Source organism: Suricata suricatta, chromosome 16, assembly GCF_006229205.1.
Source record: "Suricata suricatta isolate VVHF042 chromosome 16, meerkat_22Aug2017_6uvM2_HiC, whole genome shotgun sequence".
NCBI classification, from domain to species: Eukaryota; Metazoa; Chordata; class Mammalia; order Carnivora; family Herpestidae; genus Suricata; species Suricata suricatta.
Genome location: NC_043715.1, coordinates 51,011,470 through 51,028,079, shown reverse-complemented (window position 1 = coordinate 51,028,079; position 16,610 = coordinate 51,011,470). Strand labels below are relative to the sequence as shown.

General features: G+C 54.1%; 1 protein-coding gene across 1 annotated transcript; it reads left to right on the top strand.

Annotated features, from left to right (window-relative positions):
* The first annotated feature begins 367 nt into the window (after positions 1–367).
* GYS1 (glycogen synthase 1) lies at positions 368–16,513 on the top strand. Its single transcript, XM_029925554.1, has 16 exons — positions 368–485; positions 2,006–2,187; positions 4,230–4,421; positions 5,323–5,508; positions 5,756–5,900; positions 6,941–7,058; positions 7,361–7,481; positions 7,755–7,861; positions 9,148–9,207; positions 9,297–9,375; positions 11,365–11,478; positions 11,745–11,871; positions 13,900–13,995; positions 14,177–14,340; positions 14,776–14,856; positions 15,000–16,513. Exons 1-16 carry the CDS (start codon positions 368–370, stop codon positions 15,321–15,323), a joined length of 2,214 nt encoding a protein of 737 aa, XP_029781414.1. The 3' UTR covers positions 15,324–16,513.
* The last annotated feature ends 97 nt before the right edge of the window (positions 16,514–16,610 follow it).

Here is a 16,610-nt window from a genome sequence, read left to right as displayed (position 1 = left end):
CTGAAGCTCTCATTGACCGCTGGAAGGGGGGGGCAGAGCAAACCCTACTTTGTCCACCAATGAGGAGACGCGGGAGCCCCCTCCCCCGGGCACGGACCAATGGCTCTGGCCGGGAGGCGGGCCCCGCCCCCTGGCGGCCGCAAGATTTCACTGCAGGGGCCCCGCCGGCCTCAGTGACGCTGCGGCCGCCTCCAGCCTAAGGCCCTGCGCTCTGGGGCGGGGGTGCGGTCGTGCAATAGGAAGCCGAGGGCGTTGCAAGCTTCCCGTCGGGCACCAGCTACCTGGCCCCTCGCCCTGCCCTTTGCATTCCCCAGACACCTCTGGAGCCCCCACCTGTGGACCCTGGAGCCCCCTTCACGCGTCGGCCATGCCTTTAAACCGCACTTTGTCCATGTCCTCGCTGCCAGGACTGGAGGATTGGGAGGATGAATTCGACCTGGAGAACACAGTGCTCTTCGAGGTGGCCTGGGAGGTGGCCAACAAGGGTGAGCACGCCAGGCAATGGGTCCTGCACCAGGAGGGCAGTCGGGGATGCGGGCCGGAACTCTTGAGTCCTAGAGGACGGAGCTACATGGCATGATACTCTTGAATTCTGGACGAGGAGCCTATGACTCCTGTGTCCTTGGGGAGGGGCCGAGGTATGTCTCCTGGACCCTGGCGGGGTGGGGAAGGGTCGCCTGACTGTTAAGATGAAACGAACCTGGAAGTCCAATTGCTGGGTCCTGGGGAAGGAGGGATCTAAAATGAACGATTCCTAGGTCCTGGAGGAGGTTTCCCAGAGACCAGAGACTTGGGTCCTGAACCGGGAAGGAGATAGGGGGTTGGCACTTTTGAGCGCAAAACTGGGAAGTGGCTGGGTTTCAGACCTGTGGCCCTGGGGGAAGAATCTGGGGATATAACTCCGGATCTGGGAGAGAGTCAACGAGAGATAGGATAGGATGTGTGTCGTGGTGGCAGTATTTAGGGGCTGGCCACTTGAACGTAAAGTTGGGAAGGGCTGCAGACTCTAATTCTTAGATTCTTAATTCTTAGGGTGGGAGAGAGTTGGTCTGAATGCCTAGACTCTGAAGGAGGCGAGGGTGTGAGCTATGGGTTTCTAGGAGTACAGGGGCCTGGGGCCTCAGACACATGCGTACTGGAATGAGGGAAGGCTGGGAAGTCCTAAGTTGGTCAGGGGCTGGGCCCTAGGATGGGAGTGGCTGGGGGCCTAGATTTCTTCGTCCCGGGCTCTGAAGATCCTAAAGTTCTGGGTTTGGAAAACCAGCTGGGGTTGGAAGGAACTGGGGTTTTGCTTTGCTGAGTCTTGGGAGAGAATGGGGCTGAGTCTTAGACCATGGCAGGCAGCCCTTGCTTGAACTGGGACCCATGTATCACCAGGGCCCAGGCTGCAGTAGGTAAGGAGGCAGAGAGCCCAGACTTCTGGGTCTGGAGTGGAGTCATGGGAAGAGCGGGGCCCCGCATGTGTGTTCTCAGTTGAGGAGAGGAAACTGGGGGACAGGTCAGCATAGTTCCTATGGGTGAGGAATGACAACTCATGCTTCTCTTGGGCAACTCTGGGAATCTGAATTGGGCCATGGAGAGAGATTCTCCCCTACCGTGACCTAGAACCTGACTGAGAATTTAAACCCAGCTCCCATAAGCTGGGAACTCCAGGTTCTGAGTCTTGGTGATCCTTCTGTCATCCTTAGGATCCCAGCCTCTAATTCCCTCAGACCCAGGAGCCTGGGTCCCTAGCCCTTTCGTGTCTCAGACTCAGAAGTTTAACCTGAGCCCCTTTCTCCCTCAGAGTCCCAACCCTAGCCCCATTCTCCCTTAGACCCAGGAGTACTGCCCTTGAACTCCTAACTCAACCTCCCTCTGACTCAGAAGGATGGGCTCTCAGCCCCCTCCTCCCTCTAAGCCAGAGGCCCAGGGCCCCAGTACCTCCCATGGCCCCCTACCCTGCCCCAGGTCCCAGATCCGTGGACCTTGGCTGGGGCCTGCCCTCATGCACTTGGGCCCACAGTGGGCGGCATCTACACGGTGCTGCAGACGAAGGCGAAAGTGACAGGGGATGAATGGGGCGACAACTACTACCTGGTGGGACCGTACACGGAGCAGGGCGTGAGGACCCAGGTGGAGCTGCTCGAGCCCCCAACCCCGGCCCTGAAGAGGACGCTGGACTCCATGAACGGCAAGGGCTGCAAGGTGGGACATGGCCTGGCCGAGGGGTAGGGAGGTGGGTGCCCAGAGTCAGGGTGGGAGCAGCAGATGAAGAAGGGATGGGGGAGAGCGGGGGCGGGTAGCTCCATGGGGAGAGGGAGGCGTGGACAGAAACCCGGGATGATCCAATACTTTCCCAGGCAGACACAGAGGAGGTAAGAGTAACAGACACGCAGATAGATGCAGGACCCCATGAGGTGGGTGGGTGAACCCCAGGCTGTAAGACACTGGCAAATGGACAGACCAACAGCAGCGACACAAGACAGAGACCAAGATCCTCAGACCCACAGAGAGAAAAAGAGCCAGGTAGAAAGACAGACAGACAGGTGGAACCCAGGGTAGGTGGGCTTGGGGGGAGGCAGGAGTGCCAGAATGGAGGTTCTGGAGCCTGAAGTTCAAAGTCACCTTCTCCATGTCCCACCTGTGTGACCTTGGCTAATAAGCCTGCTAATAGCATCTACCTTATTCGTTTTGAGTGGAGGGTGTGTGTGCAGTAGTTAATAAAGTCTTCAGCCCAGTTCCTGGCATCAGTCAGGACAGTGTATGAGCTTTTGAGGTCACGGTCATCATCAGTATTATTATAAACAGCCAAGCTTGCAGTGAGGTGGACAGGCCGACCAAGGGAGAGACATGGATGGAGAGAGATTGTTCCAAAAGATGGCGATAGTCCCAAGGGCTACAGCAATAGAGAGAGAGGCAGCCTGATGTTTCTGGGGGAAGGACCTAGAAGGGAGAGGGAGATAGAGTACCGATGGAGGGAAGACAGATAGGCGGGCAGACCCAGGGGGCAGAGTCTCAGAGGAGCAGAGCCAGGACTTACAGATAGGAAGGGAGAGTCCCAGAGTCCCGGATGAGGACTGAAGGATGAGCACAGAGAGGTGGCTGCCTCCCACGGAAAAGGCCATCATGTCGCAGGGCAGAAGGACACACCGGTTGGGGTCTGGGAGGGCAAAACTACAGTGCTTCCTTCATTCATTCACAGCCTCTGGTTTGGGGTGGGGTCTGGAGTCCAGTGAGGCCGAGGACCGTGTCCCTAAGGAGCCCTGGGGACAGCTCAGCCCTCCCCCGTGGCAGCTGCTCCCCACGTGCTGGGGGCCTAAGAATAGGCCCCCCCCAGTAAAAGGGCAGACAACAGCTGGGAGGGGGAGGGGCATCAGAGTCAGGCTCCCCAGGCTGGGAAAAGCCAGGTCCGGGAGGCGCACACTGCTTGCCGCCTCCACAGGGCTGTGGCAGCCTGCCCAGAACCTAGGCCATCATCTAGGAGGAAAGCAGCCACCTGGAGAAATGTGGCAGCGGCAGGAAGAAATGTGACAGCAAGGTTTAGAAACACGCAGTGGATAGAAAAATACAACCCCTGGGGGTAGAAAGACAGCAGTTAGTCCGCAGCCGCAGTTAGGTGACTGCAGAGTCCAAAGATGGGCCTAAGGGCAGAGGAAGGAGGCAGCAGGTGACAAATTGATAGCAAAAGGATCAGAAGCAAGGCCGTGGATGGTGGGGTGGGGTATGGAAGAATGTGGCAGTGAGAACAGTAAAAGAAGCATCCAGTGGAAGGAATTAGCAGCAGAAGGAGGAAATAACGGGAGAAGGTAACATGAGGCTTGGCGAGACAGAAGTGGCAGCAAACACAGAAGCAAGGCAGCACGTTGGAGAAATGCTAAAGGTGGAATAGCAAGGCGGTGGAGGCACAGAGACAGGATCGTGTGACATGCGTGGTTCTAGGTAAGAGAAAGGAGGTGGTGTGTTGGGAATGAGGGTAGTGGTTATAGAAAGGAAGCAAGGGACAGAAAATGGAACAGAGATGGACAAAGATTGTGGTGGGAGTAACTAGCAGCAGGTAGAGAAATAAGGCAGCAGGGGAGAAATTAGCAGCGGTAAGCCCAGACTGCTGCCTGCGGGGGGGGGGGGGGGGGGGGGGGGGGGGGGGGGGGGGGGGGGGGGGGGGGGGGGGGGGGGGGGGGGGGGGGAGGACGCTGCTGAGCTCAGGGAGGTGTGACCAAAGGCGTGAATCTTCCTGTGGACCCCCCCAGGTGTATTTTGGACGCTGGCTGATCGAGGGGGGCCCCCTGGTGGTGCTCCTGGACGTGGGGGCCTCAGCCTGGGCCCTGGAGCGCTGGAAGGGCGAGCTCTGGGACACCTGCAACATCGGGGTGCCCTGGTACGACCGTGAGGCCAACGACGCCGTTCTTTTTGGCTTCCTCACCACCTGGTTCCTGGGTGAGGTAGGCCCTGTTGCCGGTCCCCATGTCACTCCTGACCCGGGCCCCAACCTACAATGGCCATTAGTCCCTGCTGGAGGGGGTAGGGTGGGAGGGTGGGGGCCTGGGGGTGGCTGGCTTCTTCCAGGGCATTCTGGGAGTTGTAGGTCCTTTTCCAAGCATTAGCTCTGACCTTTGGGAACATGGACACCGAAGGGCCCAGACTCTTTTTTTCCGCAGAAGCTCAAACTCCCACCACCAGCTTCATTCACTCTAATCTCAGTATAGAAATTTTGAACCATTAGTTTTTGGGGGTGCGGGCCTGGCTAGAGGGCTTGCTTCACGGCATTCTGGGAGTCATAGTTCTATGGTCTGATAGGGGCTGGACTTAACTCTGAGATGGGGTCCTGGATATTTGGGGGGCTCCAGCCTATATGAGAACCAGGAATCCTGGTTCTGACCCTCTTTTAGGCTTTAAAAGACTGAAGAAACTTCGCTTCTCCTGCCCCAGGGAAACCAGTTTATGAACTGGCAAGTCCTAGGGGATTCTGGGAGTTGTATTCTTTTAGTCCATATTGGGTGCAGCTCCACTCTTGATTAAGATAAAAGAGTCTCCAGGAATTGCGTCCAGGACTTGGGGACACTAAAACCTCAGACTTTCCAGTACAGCCCTGCTGGGACTTGGTTGGCCAGCCTCTCCCCTGCCCCCAGCTCCCATCAGCCTTGAGGGCTGGGGTCCACTGGTCTGGCTGCCTCAGAGATTCACAGTTCCCTGTTCTAGGGGAATTGCAGCGGGCTACCACCCACTCTGTGCAAGAATGGTGATAGATTTACCTCTCCCCTGCTTCCCGTCTACCTTGGGGATTGTCGGTTGTCTACACAACACACACGGAGACACAGTGGCCCTGTTCCTGTCGCCCCACAGTTCCTGGCCCAGAGCGAGGAGAAGCCACATGTGGTCGCACACTTCCACGAGTGGTTGGCGGGCATCGGCCTCTGCCTGTGCCGGGCCCGGCGGCTGCCTGTGGCTACCATCTTCACCACGCACGCCACGCTGCTGGGACGCTACCTGTGTGCCGGAGCCGTAGACTTCTACAACAACCTGGAGAATGTGAGCCCGGAATGTGGTGGATGGGGGCTGCGAGCGGTTCGGGACCGCCCAAAGCTGTCCGGGAAGCCCAGGGGGATCACAAGCTTCCTTTTCTCCCATGACCTGGGGGTCCAAGTCCTCAACCCCCTCCTGCCTCAGACAAAGGAGTTCAGCTTCCAACCCCAGCCACCTGGCGGACCCCGGAGTCTGGACTTCCAGAGTCTTCTCCCCAATTCTTCTAACCTGACTGCCCTTCCTTCCCACCCAGTTCAATGTGGACAAGGAAGCAGGGGAGAGGCAAATCTATCACCGCTACTGCATGGAGCGGGCAGCGGCCCACTGCGCTCACGTCTTTACCACCGTGTCCCAGATTACCGCCATCGAGGCTCAGCACCTGCTCAAGAGGAAACCAGGTAGGGAAGAGGCTGGGGTCGCTAGACGTCAATGAGGCAGTCTGTCCTGAGGCCTATACCAGGTTTTTTAACTGTAGAAAGCAAACAGCTCCACTCCCCATGCGGCCCTAAATTGCCCTGAATATGAAGCCACCTGGTTATACACCCAAAAAGCTATTGGGAGGTGTAGTTCCTTTGTAGTTACCATTTCAAAATGGTAAAGTTATCTTCTTAGCTAATGCAGTTATTGTTCTTCTGAAAGGGAATGGAGTTTCTCTGGATTTTGATTTTGAGAAGAGTGGTATTGGAATCAGTTTTTTTTTTTTTAAGTTTATTTAAGAGAGAGAGAGGGCGTGAGCAGGGGGAGGGACAGAGAGAGAGAATCCCAAGCAGGCTCTGTGCCATCAGTGTAGAGCCCAAGGTGGGGTTCTATCCCATAAACCGTGAGATCATAACGTGAGCCAAAACCAAGTTGGATGCTCAACTGACTGAGCCACCCAGGCACCCCTGGAATCAGTTATTCTTTTTGGGTTACAGCACCCATTTTCAATGGGTGTATTGTGAGAACTACAATTCCCAGGAAGCCTTTGGCTAGTCAGCTCCTTCTACTTCTGGAGCTGACGCTGGTTATAATTTTTCATTGATGTGTTTTAATTTCTAGGAGGGTAGGAAATGGTTGGGACCCTCAAAGAGGCTTGATGGTTGAGAGTGTATTCTGGGAGAAGCAAGATGGGGATGTTTAAATCTTCCCCAGTGCAGGGTGGGATAGGGGAAACAAATAACTACAACTCCCAGAGGCCCCAAGGTAGATCATCTCTCTGTGTGGTTAGCCATTTGCAGAGGCTGCTGGGAGTTGTAGTTGTGCTTGTGAACATAAGCAAGCAACTTTGGGTAAGAAGGCATCTGAGTGGCAGGGGCACCAAGGGAGCTCCCAGAGGAATGTCTATAACCAAGAGATTGTGAAAAGAAAGGAGTCTTTCCTTTGTTTGTTCATTCAACCACACTGATTAGTATGAATAAATGAAGATATGAAACATGTACCTTCTTGCCCCAAATCCCAGATATCGTGACCCCCAATGGACTGAATGTGAAGAAGTTCTCTGCTATGCATGAGTTCCAGAACCTCCATGCTCAGAGCAAGGCTCGAATCCAGGAGTTTGTGCGGGGCCACTTTTATGGGTACGTGGACCAGATACGTAGGTCTTGAGAGAGGAGGGGGCTAGGAATGCAGTGCATGAGTCTAAGAGATGGGACAGCTGGGTGCTCAGCCTTTTGTGTTCCTGAGCACCTGAACAGTGGCAGAGTATTGAAGTATTGGTCCTCGTCTAAGGAGAAAAGAACTACAATTTCCAGGAGCCCCCACGATGCCTCTGCGCTGCCTAAGATGCTTTTTGCCCCTGTAGCTTCTGGGGTTTGTAGTTTCAAGGTCAGGGCTAGCGGGTTCCCACTCTTGGCCTCACCATGCCTTGTGGCTTTTTTAGGCACCTGGACTTCAACTTGGACAAGACCTTGTATTTCTTTATCGCCGGCCGCTACGAGTTCTCTAACAAGGGGGCCGATGTCTTCCTAGAGGCCTTGGCCCGGCTCAACTATCTGCTCAGAGTAAGGCCTGGGCTTTGAGGACACAAAAAGAAGAGGAAATCAGCACATAACTTGGAGGGGGAGGCAGGGAGGAGAGAAACCCATGTGTGAAGGGAAAGTATAGAGACCCAGAAAGAAGGCCAGAGTCCCAGTGGGGATGGTAACTCTAATTCTCCTTGGCGGGAAGGAGCATGGCAGGTCTGTAGTGATCTGGATGGATGGGAAAGGGTAGGTGGCTTCAGCTTTCCCCCCGGCTGATCCTGACCCCCTTCCCCCACCTTTTCCTCTGCCCAGGTGAACGGCAGCGAGCAGACCGTGGTCGCCTTCTTCATCATGCCGGCTCGGACCAACAATTTCAATGTGGAAACCCTCAAAGGCCAAGCTGTGCGCAAGCAGCTTTGGTCAGCAGCCCTTGGCCCTGGATCCCTGCCATTCCCACTCCCGGCCATGGCTTTGGGAGGCTCAGTTTTGTTACCTGGAACACAAGCAGTTTGGCCCCCGCCCCCCAAATTCCTAGTGAAGTCACTCGTTAAGCTGCCTCCAGCTTGGACAGTAAGGAGTCACAGGCAGGACAAGTGTGACGGTGCCACCAGGGCCCTGACATGAAATTGGCGAGGTCCCACTTGGGCCTTGGTGTCTTTGTGATCATTCCCTCATCTTCAAAAGCATTCATTAGCCATCAGATACTCACTGAGCACCTACCACGGACCAGGCACTGTTCCAGGCTCTGGGGACGCAGCTGAGAATGAGGGCTATAGAAGCCCTGCCCTTGCCAACCTCACATTCTAGAAAGTTCTATAGAGAGTGCTCTGAGGTGCCTGGTGGCTCAGTTGGTAGAGTATGTGGCTCTTGGTCTTACGGTTGTAAGTTCAAGCCTCATGTTGGGTATAGAGATTACCACTTAAAAATAAGATCTTTAAAACAATAACAACAACAATAACAAAAAGAAAGTGCTCTGGCAGGAAAATAAAGCAAGACTGGAATAGGAGACAGGACGTGGAATGGTCAGGACAGGCCACATTGAGAAAGTTGCCATTCGATAGAGACCAGTAAGAAGAAATGAGAGAGGGAACCCTGTGTGTATCTGGGGAATAGCATTTCAAGCAGAGAAGGAACAGAAGGTGCAAAGGCCCTGAGGTGTGTTTGAGAAACCACAGGAGACCAGTGCGGCTGGAGCAGGGTGCTTTAGGGAGAAAATGAGGCCAGAACTGAGAGGATTAGGATTGGAAGAGTGTCATTGAGGCTACGGGATGTCACTTTGCTAGCTTTGCTTGTGCACATAAAATTTCCTCTCTTGGAACACCATTTTCCCTTTTTATAACATGGGGCTTAGCATGGCCACCACCAGAACTAGCACAAGTCCTAATAATAGCTGACATTTCTGGAAGGCTCGCTGTGTGCCAGACACTGTGTGCTGTTTCTCATGACTTCATCAAGTTTTCCCTGCAAACCTCTGAGGTTGCTTCTATTTTTATCCCCATCTGATAGATGAGTCACCAAAGTCAGAGAGGGAAGGCCACCTGTCCCGGCCACACAGCTGACGCGAGGCACAGGGGATTCGAGGCTTCCTGGGTCCCTGTCCTCCAGCTCAAAATCCCCAGGGCCTCTGGTCGGACCTCAGTTTAACAGCTGACAATAAATGGCAGGTGGCGTGCATATGATGAAGCTGTGGCTCTTCCTGTTCTAGGGACACGGCCAACACGGTGAAGGAGAAGTTTGGAAGGAAGCTTTATGAGTCCTTGCTGGTGTGAGTGTCCCACCCCTGGCCCTGCATCCTCCTGGGCCCTGCCTCCTCTGGTCACCCATTCCCAGATGCATACCCTGGTGCCCTTGCAGGGGGAGCCTCCCAGACATGAACAAGATGCTGGACAAGGAGGACTTCACTATGATGAAGAGAGCCATCTTTGCCACGCAGGTATGGTCTGCGCCCCTGAACACAGACGTGGCAATGCCCAGTAGCCCCAGGGGCAGCTTGCCATGTTAGCTCTGACCCCAGAGATTGCTGGAAGCTCAGCTTTATCGGCAGCCCTTATCAGGAAATCAATCTATTTTTTGAAGGTTTATTTATTTTTGAGGGAGAGAGAGAAAGAGACAGAGCGTGAGCGGGGGAGGGGCAGAGAGAGAGGGAGGCACAGAATCCGAAGCAGGTTCCAGGCTCTGAGCTGTGAGCACAGAGCCCCATGCGGATCTCCAAGCTGCCAGCTGTGAGATCCTGACCTGATCCAAGGTCAGGTGCTTTAACCAACTGAGCCACCCAAGCGCCCCCCAGTGGCTCATGCTGCTACAGGGGCTGCTAGGAGTTGTCTTTTTTTTTTTTTTTTTTTGAGTTGTAATTTCGTTGAGCCCCTGAAGTCAATGCACAAAAGATGAAAAAGAACTTTATGAGGTCAACACAGCCCACAGAAGGAAAACTACAAGTCCCCCTGTCTCTGGGTCTTGCCGTAGACTAGCTTCATACTTGTTAGAGCCACAAGGTTTTATCTAAGCATTACATGAAGAGCATTGAAAACTCTCAGCAACCACTGTTTTTCTTATCCCACAGGCTGTGTGTCTTAATCCTCACACATTCCTGGTAGTTATAGCTTCTTTAGATTCCTGAGGTAATGGATTAGGTGGATGGGAAACCTTAGAGGGACATGATAGTAACAAAATGAGAACTACAACTCCCAGCAGCCTGTGCTTCAGTCATGCTTCCCCTGCCCCAGAGGCTCCTGGGAGGGAGAGTTCTTTTATTCTCATGAGTCAGGAATCTTTGGTACTTCGTGGGGAATGGAAATCTAGATAGACAAGCTGCATAAGTAAGGTGTGATGTGCTTTGGGCCAACCTACAATTTCTTTTTTTTTTTTTTAGGTTTATTTATTTTGAGAGAGAGAGTATAGGGGAGGGGCAGAGAGAGGGAGAGAGAGAATCCCAAGGAGCCTGACATGGGGCTCAAACCCAGAAACCGTGAGATCATGACCTGAAGCAAAACAAAGAGATGCTTAACTGACTGAGCCACGCTCTGCCCCCACATTACAATTTCTGATAGTCCCTTAAGCAGTCAAGTCAGCCTCACTGAGGATGTGTATCCATTGCCATGGGGCTGTTGAGAGTTGTAGTTTCTTGGGCCCCTGGAGCTGACTGAAGGCAAGTAGAACTTCTAATGAGATGGAAGAGTTACAAATAACTACTATACCAGCACCCCATGGGATTTCCTAGCTCTCACCCCCCCTCCAGTGACTCTTGGGAATTGTGGTTTCTCCAGGCCTCAGTTGGGCGTGGAGGTGGAGGGCATTACAGGGTGGAGAGTAAAGGGAACTTGGAGAGAAAGCAAACCAGGCTTTTCATAAGAAAACTACAACTCCCAGTAGCCCCCGAAGCTTGCTGCCATATTGGCAAAGTCTCTGCTCCATTGACTTGGGGGAATTTTACTTCCTTTAGGTTTCTTTGATGACCCAAATAACTACAACTCCCTGTAGTGGGGAGGCAGGTTAATGCTGGGTTTGCCTCAAAGACAAGTGGGAATTGTCGCTTCTTTTCAGCTCATGGTGGCGGGGTTTTTTTCTTTATTTTTTATGTTTACTTATTTTTAAGATAGAGAGACAGAGTGTGAGCAGGGCAGGGGCAGAATGAGGGGGAGACACAGAACCTGAAGCAGGCTCCAGGCTCTGGGCTGTGAAGCCCAGAGCGTGATGTGGGGCTCATGGGGACCCATGAACCGTGAGATCATGACCTGAGCCAAAGTCAGATGCTTAACGACTGAGCCACGCAGGTGCCCTAGATATTTACAACTCCTAATCTCTTGGACTTGTGGCCCCACAACCTGGTGGGAATTGTGGTCTCCCCCTGGGTCTGCATGACTCACAGGGAACAAGGGAGCCCTCGCCCCTTCTCTGACCTCCATCCCTCTTGTGGCCCCCACAGCGACAATCTTTCCCCCCTGTGTGCACCCACAATATGCTGGATGACTCCTCAGATCCTATCCTGACCACCATCCGCCGAATTGGGCTCTTCAATAGTAGTGCTGACAGGGTCAAGGTGAGGGCAGTGGCAAGGCTGGGTTGAGCATGGTGGGGTGGGGTGGGGTGGGGTAGGGTGGAGGTAGGGGAGCTCGTCCTCTCATCCCCTGGCTTATTAAGGGATCACTGTGTTTAGAAGGGACCTTAGCACTTCAAATGGACAGACTTGGATTCAATGCTTTGTCCTACCACTGACCTGTGTGACTTTGGACAAGCATTTCACCTGCTCTGGGCCCCTCAGGGATCCTGGGGAGTTTGGGCTGAGCTCTTCTTTTTCACTGCTAGGTAATTTTCCACCCGGAGTTCCTCTCCTCCACAAGCCCCCTGCTCCCCGTGGATTATGAGGAATTTGTCCGTGGCTGCCACCTTGGGGTCTTCCCCTCCTACTATGAGCCTTGGGGCTACACGCCGGGTGAGTGCAGCATGGTGGTTGGCTCCTAATCAGGTGGGGGCAAGGCGCTTGCCTGCTCTGTGCCCCAGGCTCTCCCTTGCAAAACAGGGACAGTGGCAACAGTCTGTTGGCCCACAGCATGTGTTTCTGTGACACAGTAGCTCGTGTGATGCTTAGCTAGAGGGCTGATGTCACAGGTCATGCGTGATTTCGCCCAATCTGCTGATGTTTGGACCCCCAGATATCCACAGCTGGAATCATAGTTCATTCACCCTACTGAATGTGGCCATGTCTCCCTGAGGTGTCACTAGTGCCCGTTTGCTCCACCTTCCCTTTTTTATGAAGGCATTGGCTCCCTTTATTATTATTTGTTTTACATTTAATTATTTTGAGAGACAGCGTGAGCATGGGAGGGCCAGAGAGTGAGAGAGAGAGAGAGAGAGAGAGAATCCCGAGTGGGGATTCGATGTGGGACTTGAACTCGCAAAACTGAGATCATGAGCTGAGCTGAAACCAAGAGTTGGATGCTTAACCAGCTGAGCCCCCCGGGTCTCCTGGCGTTGGCTCCATTTAGACACAGCCTCCAAGTTGGGGCTTATTTGCAGTTCTCCCTCATTTGGGGACATTTTGCTGTGGCCCCAAACTCAACACCTCCTCACACTCTTTTCAATCAAGATACCTTCATGTTTTTGAGGCTAAGTAAATATCACATTTGCTATAGTATTTCTTTTCTTTTTTCTTAAGTTTATGTATTTATTTATTAATATATAGAGAGAGGGTACAAGCAGAGGAGGGGCAGAGAAAGGGAGGGAGAGAATCCCAAGCAGGCTCCATGCTGTTAGCACAGAGCCTAATGTGGGGCTCGATCCTATGAACTGTGACATCATGACCTGAGCCAAAATCAAGAGTTGGGAACTTAACCAACTGAGCCATCCTGGCACCCCCATAGTACTTCTTAATTTATGAGCAATTTAGCAAATCTTTTTAATCTGTGCTTGCATAGTAAATAGGGTAATGATTTTGCCAGTTTCATTTCGGTCATGGTTACAGTGATGTGTAGGTTTTGTGTGTTTGGCCCCAACCCCATTTCTCATTAAGCCCTGTTATAGTTGGGGCCTGCATTTGCAGCTTATAGAGGTTTTTAGGAACACTTACATGAAAATTATTAAAAAAAATTTTTTTTTAATGTTTAGGGGCGCCTGATGTTTAGGTAAGTCAGTTGGTTAAGCGTCTGACTTCAGCTCAGGTCGTGATCTCACAGTTCGTGAGTTTGAGCCCCACATCCGGCTCTGTGCTGACAGCTCAGAGCCTGGAGCCTGCTTCGGATTCTGTGTCTCCCTCTCTCTCTGCCCCTCCCCTGCTCATGCTCTGTCTCTCTCACACAAAAATAAAATAAACATTTTTTAAAAGTTTTTTTATGTTTATTTATTTTTGAGAGAGGGAGACAGAGTACAAGTGGGGGAGGGGCAGAGAGAGAAAGAACCAGAATCCGAAGCAGGCTTCAGGCTCTGAGCTGTCAGCACAGAGCTGGATGCAGGGCTCTCGAACCCACAAACGGGAGATCATGTGGTGAGCTGAGGTCAGATGCTCAACAGACTGAGCCACCCGGGCATCCCTACATGAGAATTATAATAAATTACTTGGACCATTTCTCAGGCTTGTTAAGGGTATGAAACGAGGCAGGAATGAGAAAATTTTTGTCTCCTGTCAAAACTGTGTCCGGCACAAGAAAGTATCTTACAGTTTATGAGGACTGAGTAAAATGGTAGACCTTGGCTCTGAGTACGTACTTAGTAATTTAGCATCCTATCACCTAACTCTAGATTCTTCCTCGTTCTGAAGTCTTGGGACAAGTTAATTCCCTTTTCTGAGCCTCTTAGCTTCCCCTCTGAGAAACAGACTATGATCTTTTAATGCACTCCCTGCCTGGTTTTGTGGGCTCAGTGATTTGCTCACGCTGTCAGTAGGTGGCGCTATGGAGGCTTCTCTTGCGATTTAACAGTGCGACAGGGGGACGCTTAAGTGGACTTTTCTCCTTCCTCCCCGCAGCTGAGTGCACGGTTATGGGCATCCCCAGTATCTCCACCAACCTCTCCGGCTTCGGCTGCTTCATGGAGGAACACATCGCAGACCCCTCAGCTTACGGTCAGCGCCCAGACCGAGAGCTGAGACTCTTGGAACCTGGGTGGGGGAAGGGATGGGCTCCTGGGCCCTGGGATAGGGAGAGGGGTCGTCCTGCCAGAGTCCCCGGGAGAATGAAGGGTTCCTTAGTACGATTTCTGAGCCCTGCTGCGTCCTGACACCCCCCTGCTCCCCCCGTCCCCAGGCATCTACATTCTGGACCGGCGGTTCCGCAGCCTGGATGATTCCTGCTCGCAGCTCACCTCCTTCCTCTACAGCTTCTGCCAGCAGAGCCGGCGGCAGCGCATCATCCAGAGAAACCGCACGGAGCGCCTCTCAGACCTCCTAGACTGGAAATACCTAGGCCGGGTATAACTCCCTTCTTCCGGTCCCTGATTTCTCAACCTCAGCCTCCAAGGCTGGCGCGGGGGAGGGGAGGGAGCAGGGGGGCCAGGGGGGGTAGTCTCCTGCGTGAAACAGTTGCTGTCCCTTTAAGAAATTAACCAACGTTTGCAGGTAGACCTCATTGGCCCACTTTACCTTACTTGCCTGAGCGTGTGGCCTAAGCGGTACCTGACCTAAGTACTCCGCTCCCGTTCATGGGGGTGTGGCTCAGCGACTGTCCTTTCATAGCTCTGCCTCTCTACTTGAGTGCAGCCAGAAAGACAGATAAATGGGATAGAGGCCGACTGAAAAGTGCCAGAAGGTGCTCATCTGCGTAGTAAAGAGTGTGGCTAGGGTGTGCCGCCTTCTCCTTTTGCCGGTTCCGTTCAGCTGACGCTCCCTCCCTTTCTTTTCCCGAAGTACTATATGTCTGCGCGCCACATGGCCCTGGCCAAGGCCTTCCCAGAACACTTCACCTATGAGCCCCACGAGGCTGACGCGGTGAGTGGACCCCGATCCCTCTGATGGGCCTGAAGCTAGAGGGCTGGGGTGGGTACGCGTCCCTCGTGGAGGGTGAAGGCCCTGGGGGAAGCCGCAGGGGCCCCTCCTCACCCCGGGTTTGTGCCCGCACCCCCGTAACGCAGACCCAGGGCTACCGCTACCCCCGGCCGGCCTCGGTGCCGCCGTCGCCCTCGCTGTCGCGACACTCAAGCCCTCACCAGAGCGAGGACGAGGAGGAGACCCGGGACGGGCCCCCGGATGTAGACGGGGAGCGCTACGACGAGGATGAGGAGGCCGCCAAGGACCGGCGCAACATCCGCGCCCCGGAGTGGCCGCGCCGCGCCTCCTGCGCCTCTTCCACCAGCGGGAGCAAGCGCGGCTCGGTGGACACGGCGCCCTCCAGCTCGGTCAGCACTCCCAGCGAGCCCCTCAGCCCCGCCAGCTCCCTGGGCGAGGAGCGCAACTGAGTCCCACACTCCTCGACCGTCCGGCCTCCCTCGTCCAGAGGGTGGCTGCAGAACGGCACCGTTCCGAAACCCCACTCCACACCCCGCACCCTCCTTGGGGGTGCACAGCCCCGCCCCCACTGCCCTACACTCCGGCCCTTTAGCTCCACTCTGGGAATCCCCGACACTCCGGAATCACAACTGCTGTGCCTTTCCTGGGGGCCAGAATGCATAATCTGTGCCCTGGAGCCCTCCAGGCCTGGCCTGGGCCTCCCCCACCTCCCGGGAGGGCCAGGGGTCTGCCATTATCCTGCCGAGATGCCAGGGGGGAGCGGTAGGAAACCTGTTCTGTAGTCAGAACAGCAGCGGGAGGCTCCTGGAGCCCTTTGTGGCTTGCTGATTTTCCAGCACAGAGAACATGCCCGGGGGCCACCACGCTCTGGAAACCGCGTGGTACTCCTGCTAATGGGGCAATCAGGTCCACAGCTGGGGCGCTTTCAGGGACTTCACCAAATCCAGAAAGTCCTCCATTTCAACTCCAGAACTCGGGCTCCAGAACAGGGCACTCACGTGTTTACTCCCATCTAGCCCTTCTTGGGGTGTCTGGCTCCACCCGAGGGTCCCTCCACCCCCTGCTCTCCGTTTTCTCTGTACTTTGGCAAATGGGAGGTGGGGATGGTACAGAACCACTTGGCTTCTCATTCCTATTGGAGAACCTGCAGTCTCCATCTCGATGCCTTTCTGGCCTTTTTTGAACCAGACCCTGTACTTCCTTCCCTGCGAGTCTGAACTCTCCCCCAAGTCTTGAGACTCCAGTGACTCCAGTACCCTCCAGGGGATCCCCGTGCAGAGGACGGAACAAGCCAATCTTCCCCTGCCACAGCCCCCAACCCCTAGGCCCACCGTAAAACCACTGGGTTCTAGGTCCCGGCTGTCGAATCTGAAACCTCACCACTGTGCTGATTTCCGGTCCCTTTCCCTGGTCTAGAAGTGAACCCTCTAGGTTCTAGACCTTTCAATATTTACCTCGAGGCTCTTCCAATCCTTAAGCTGTGTCCTGCCCCCCAGCTTTGGTGAAAGGGAGGGGCCCTTCACGTGTGTTGTGCTGTGTCTGTTGCACTTGGTTTGCAGTTGGGAGGGGGAAGGCAGAAGAGGTGTGAATGATGTGTGTCCAGAAATGAAAAAAAATACATCTATATTTAAGAATCTGAGGTTTGGTCCACTGTGAGGGCTCCCTCTCTGGGCCTTGCTCCTGGCCCCTCCCTCCTCCTGGCTTCTCTGCCTCTTTACCTCCTCTTCCCCTCCCCC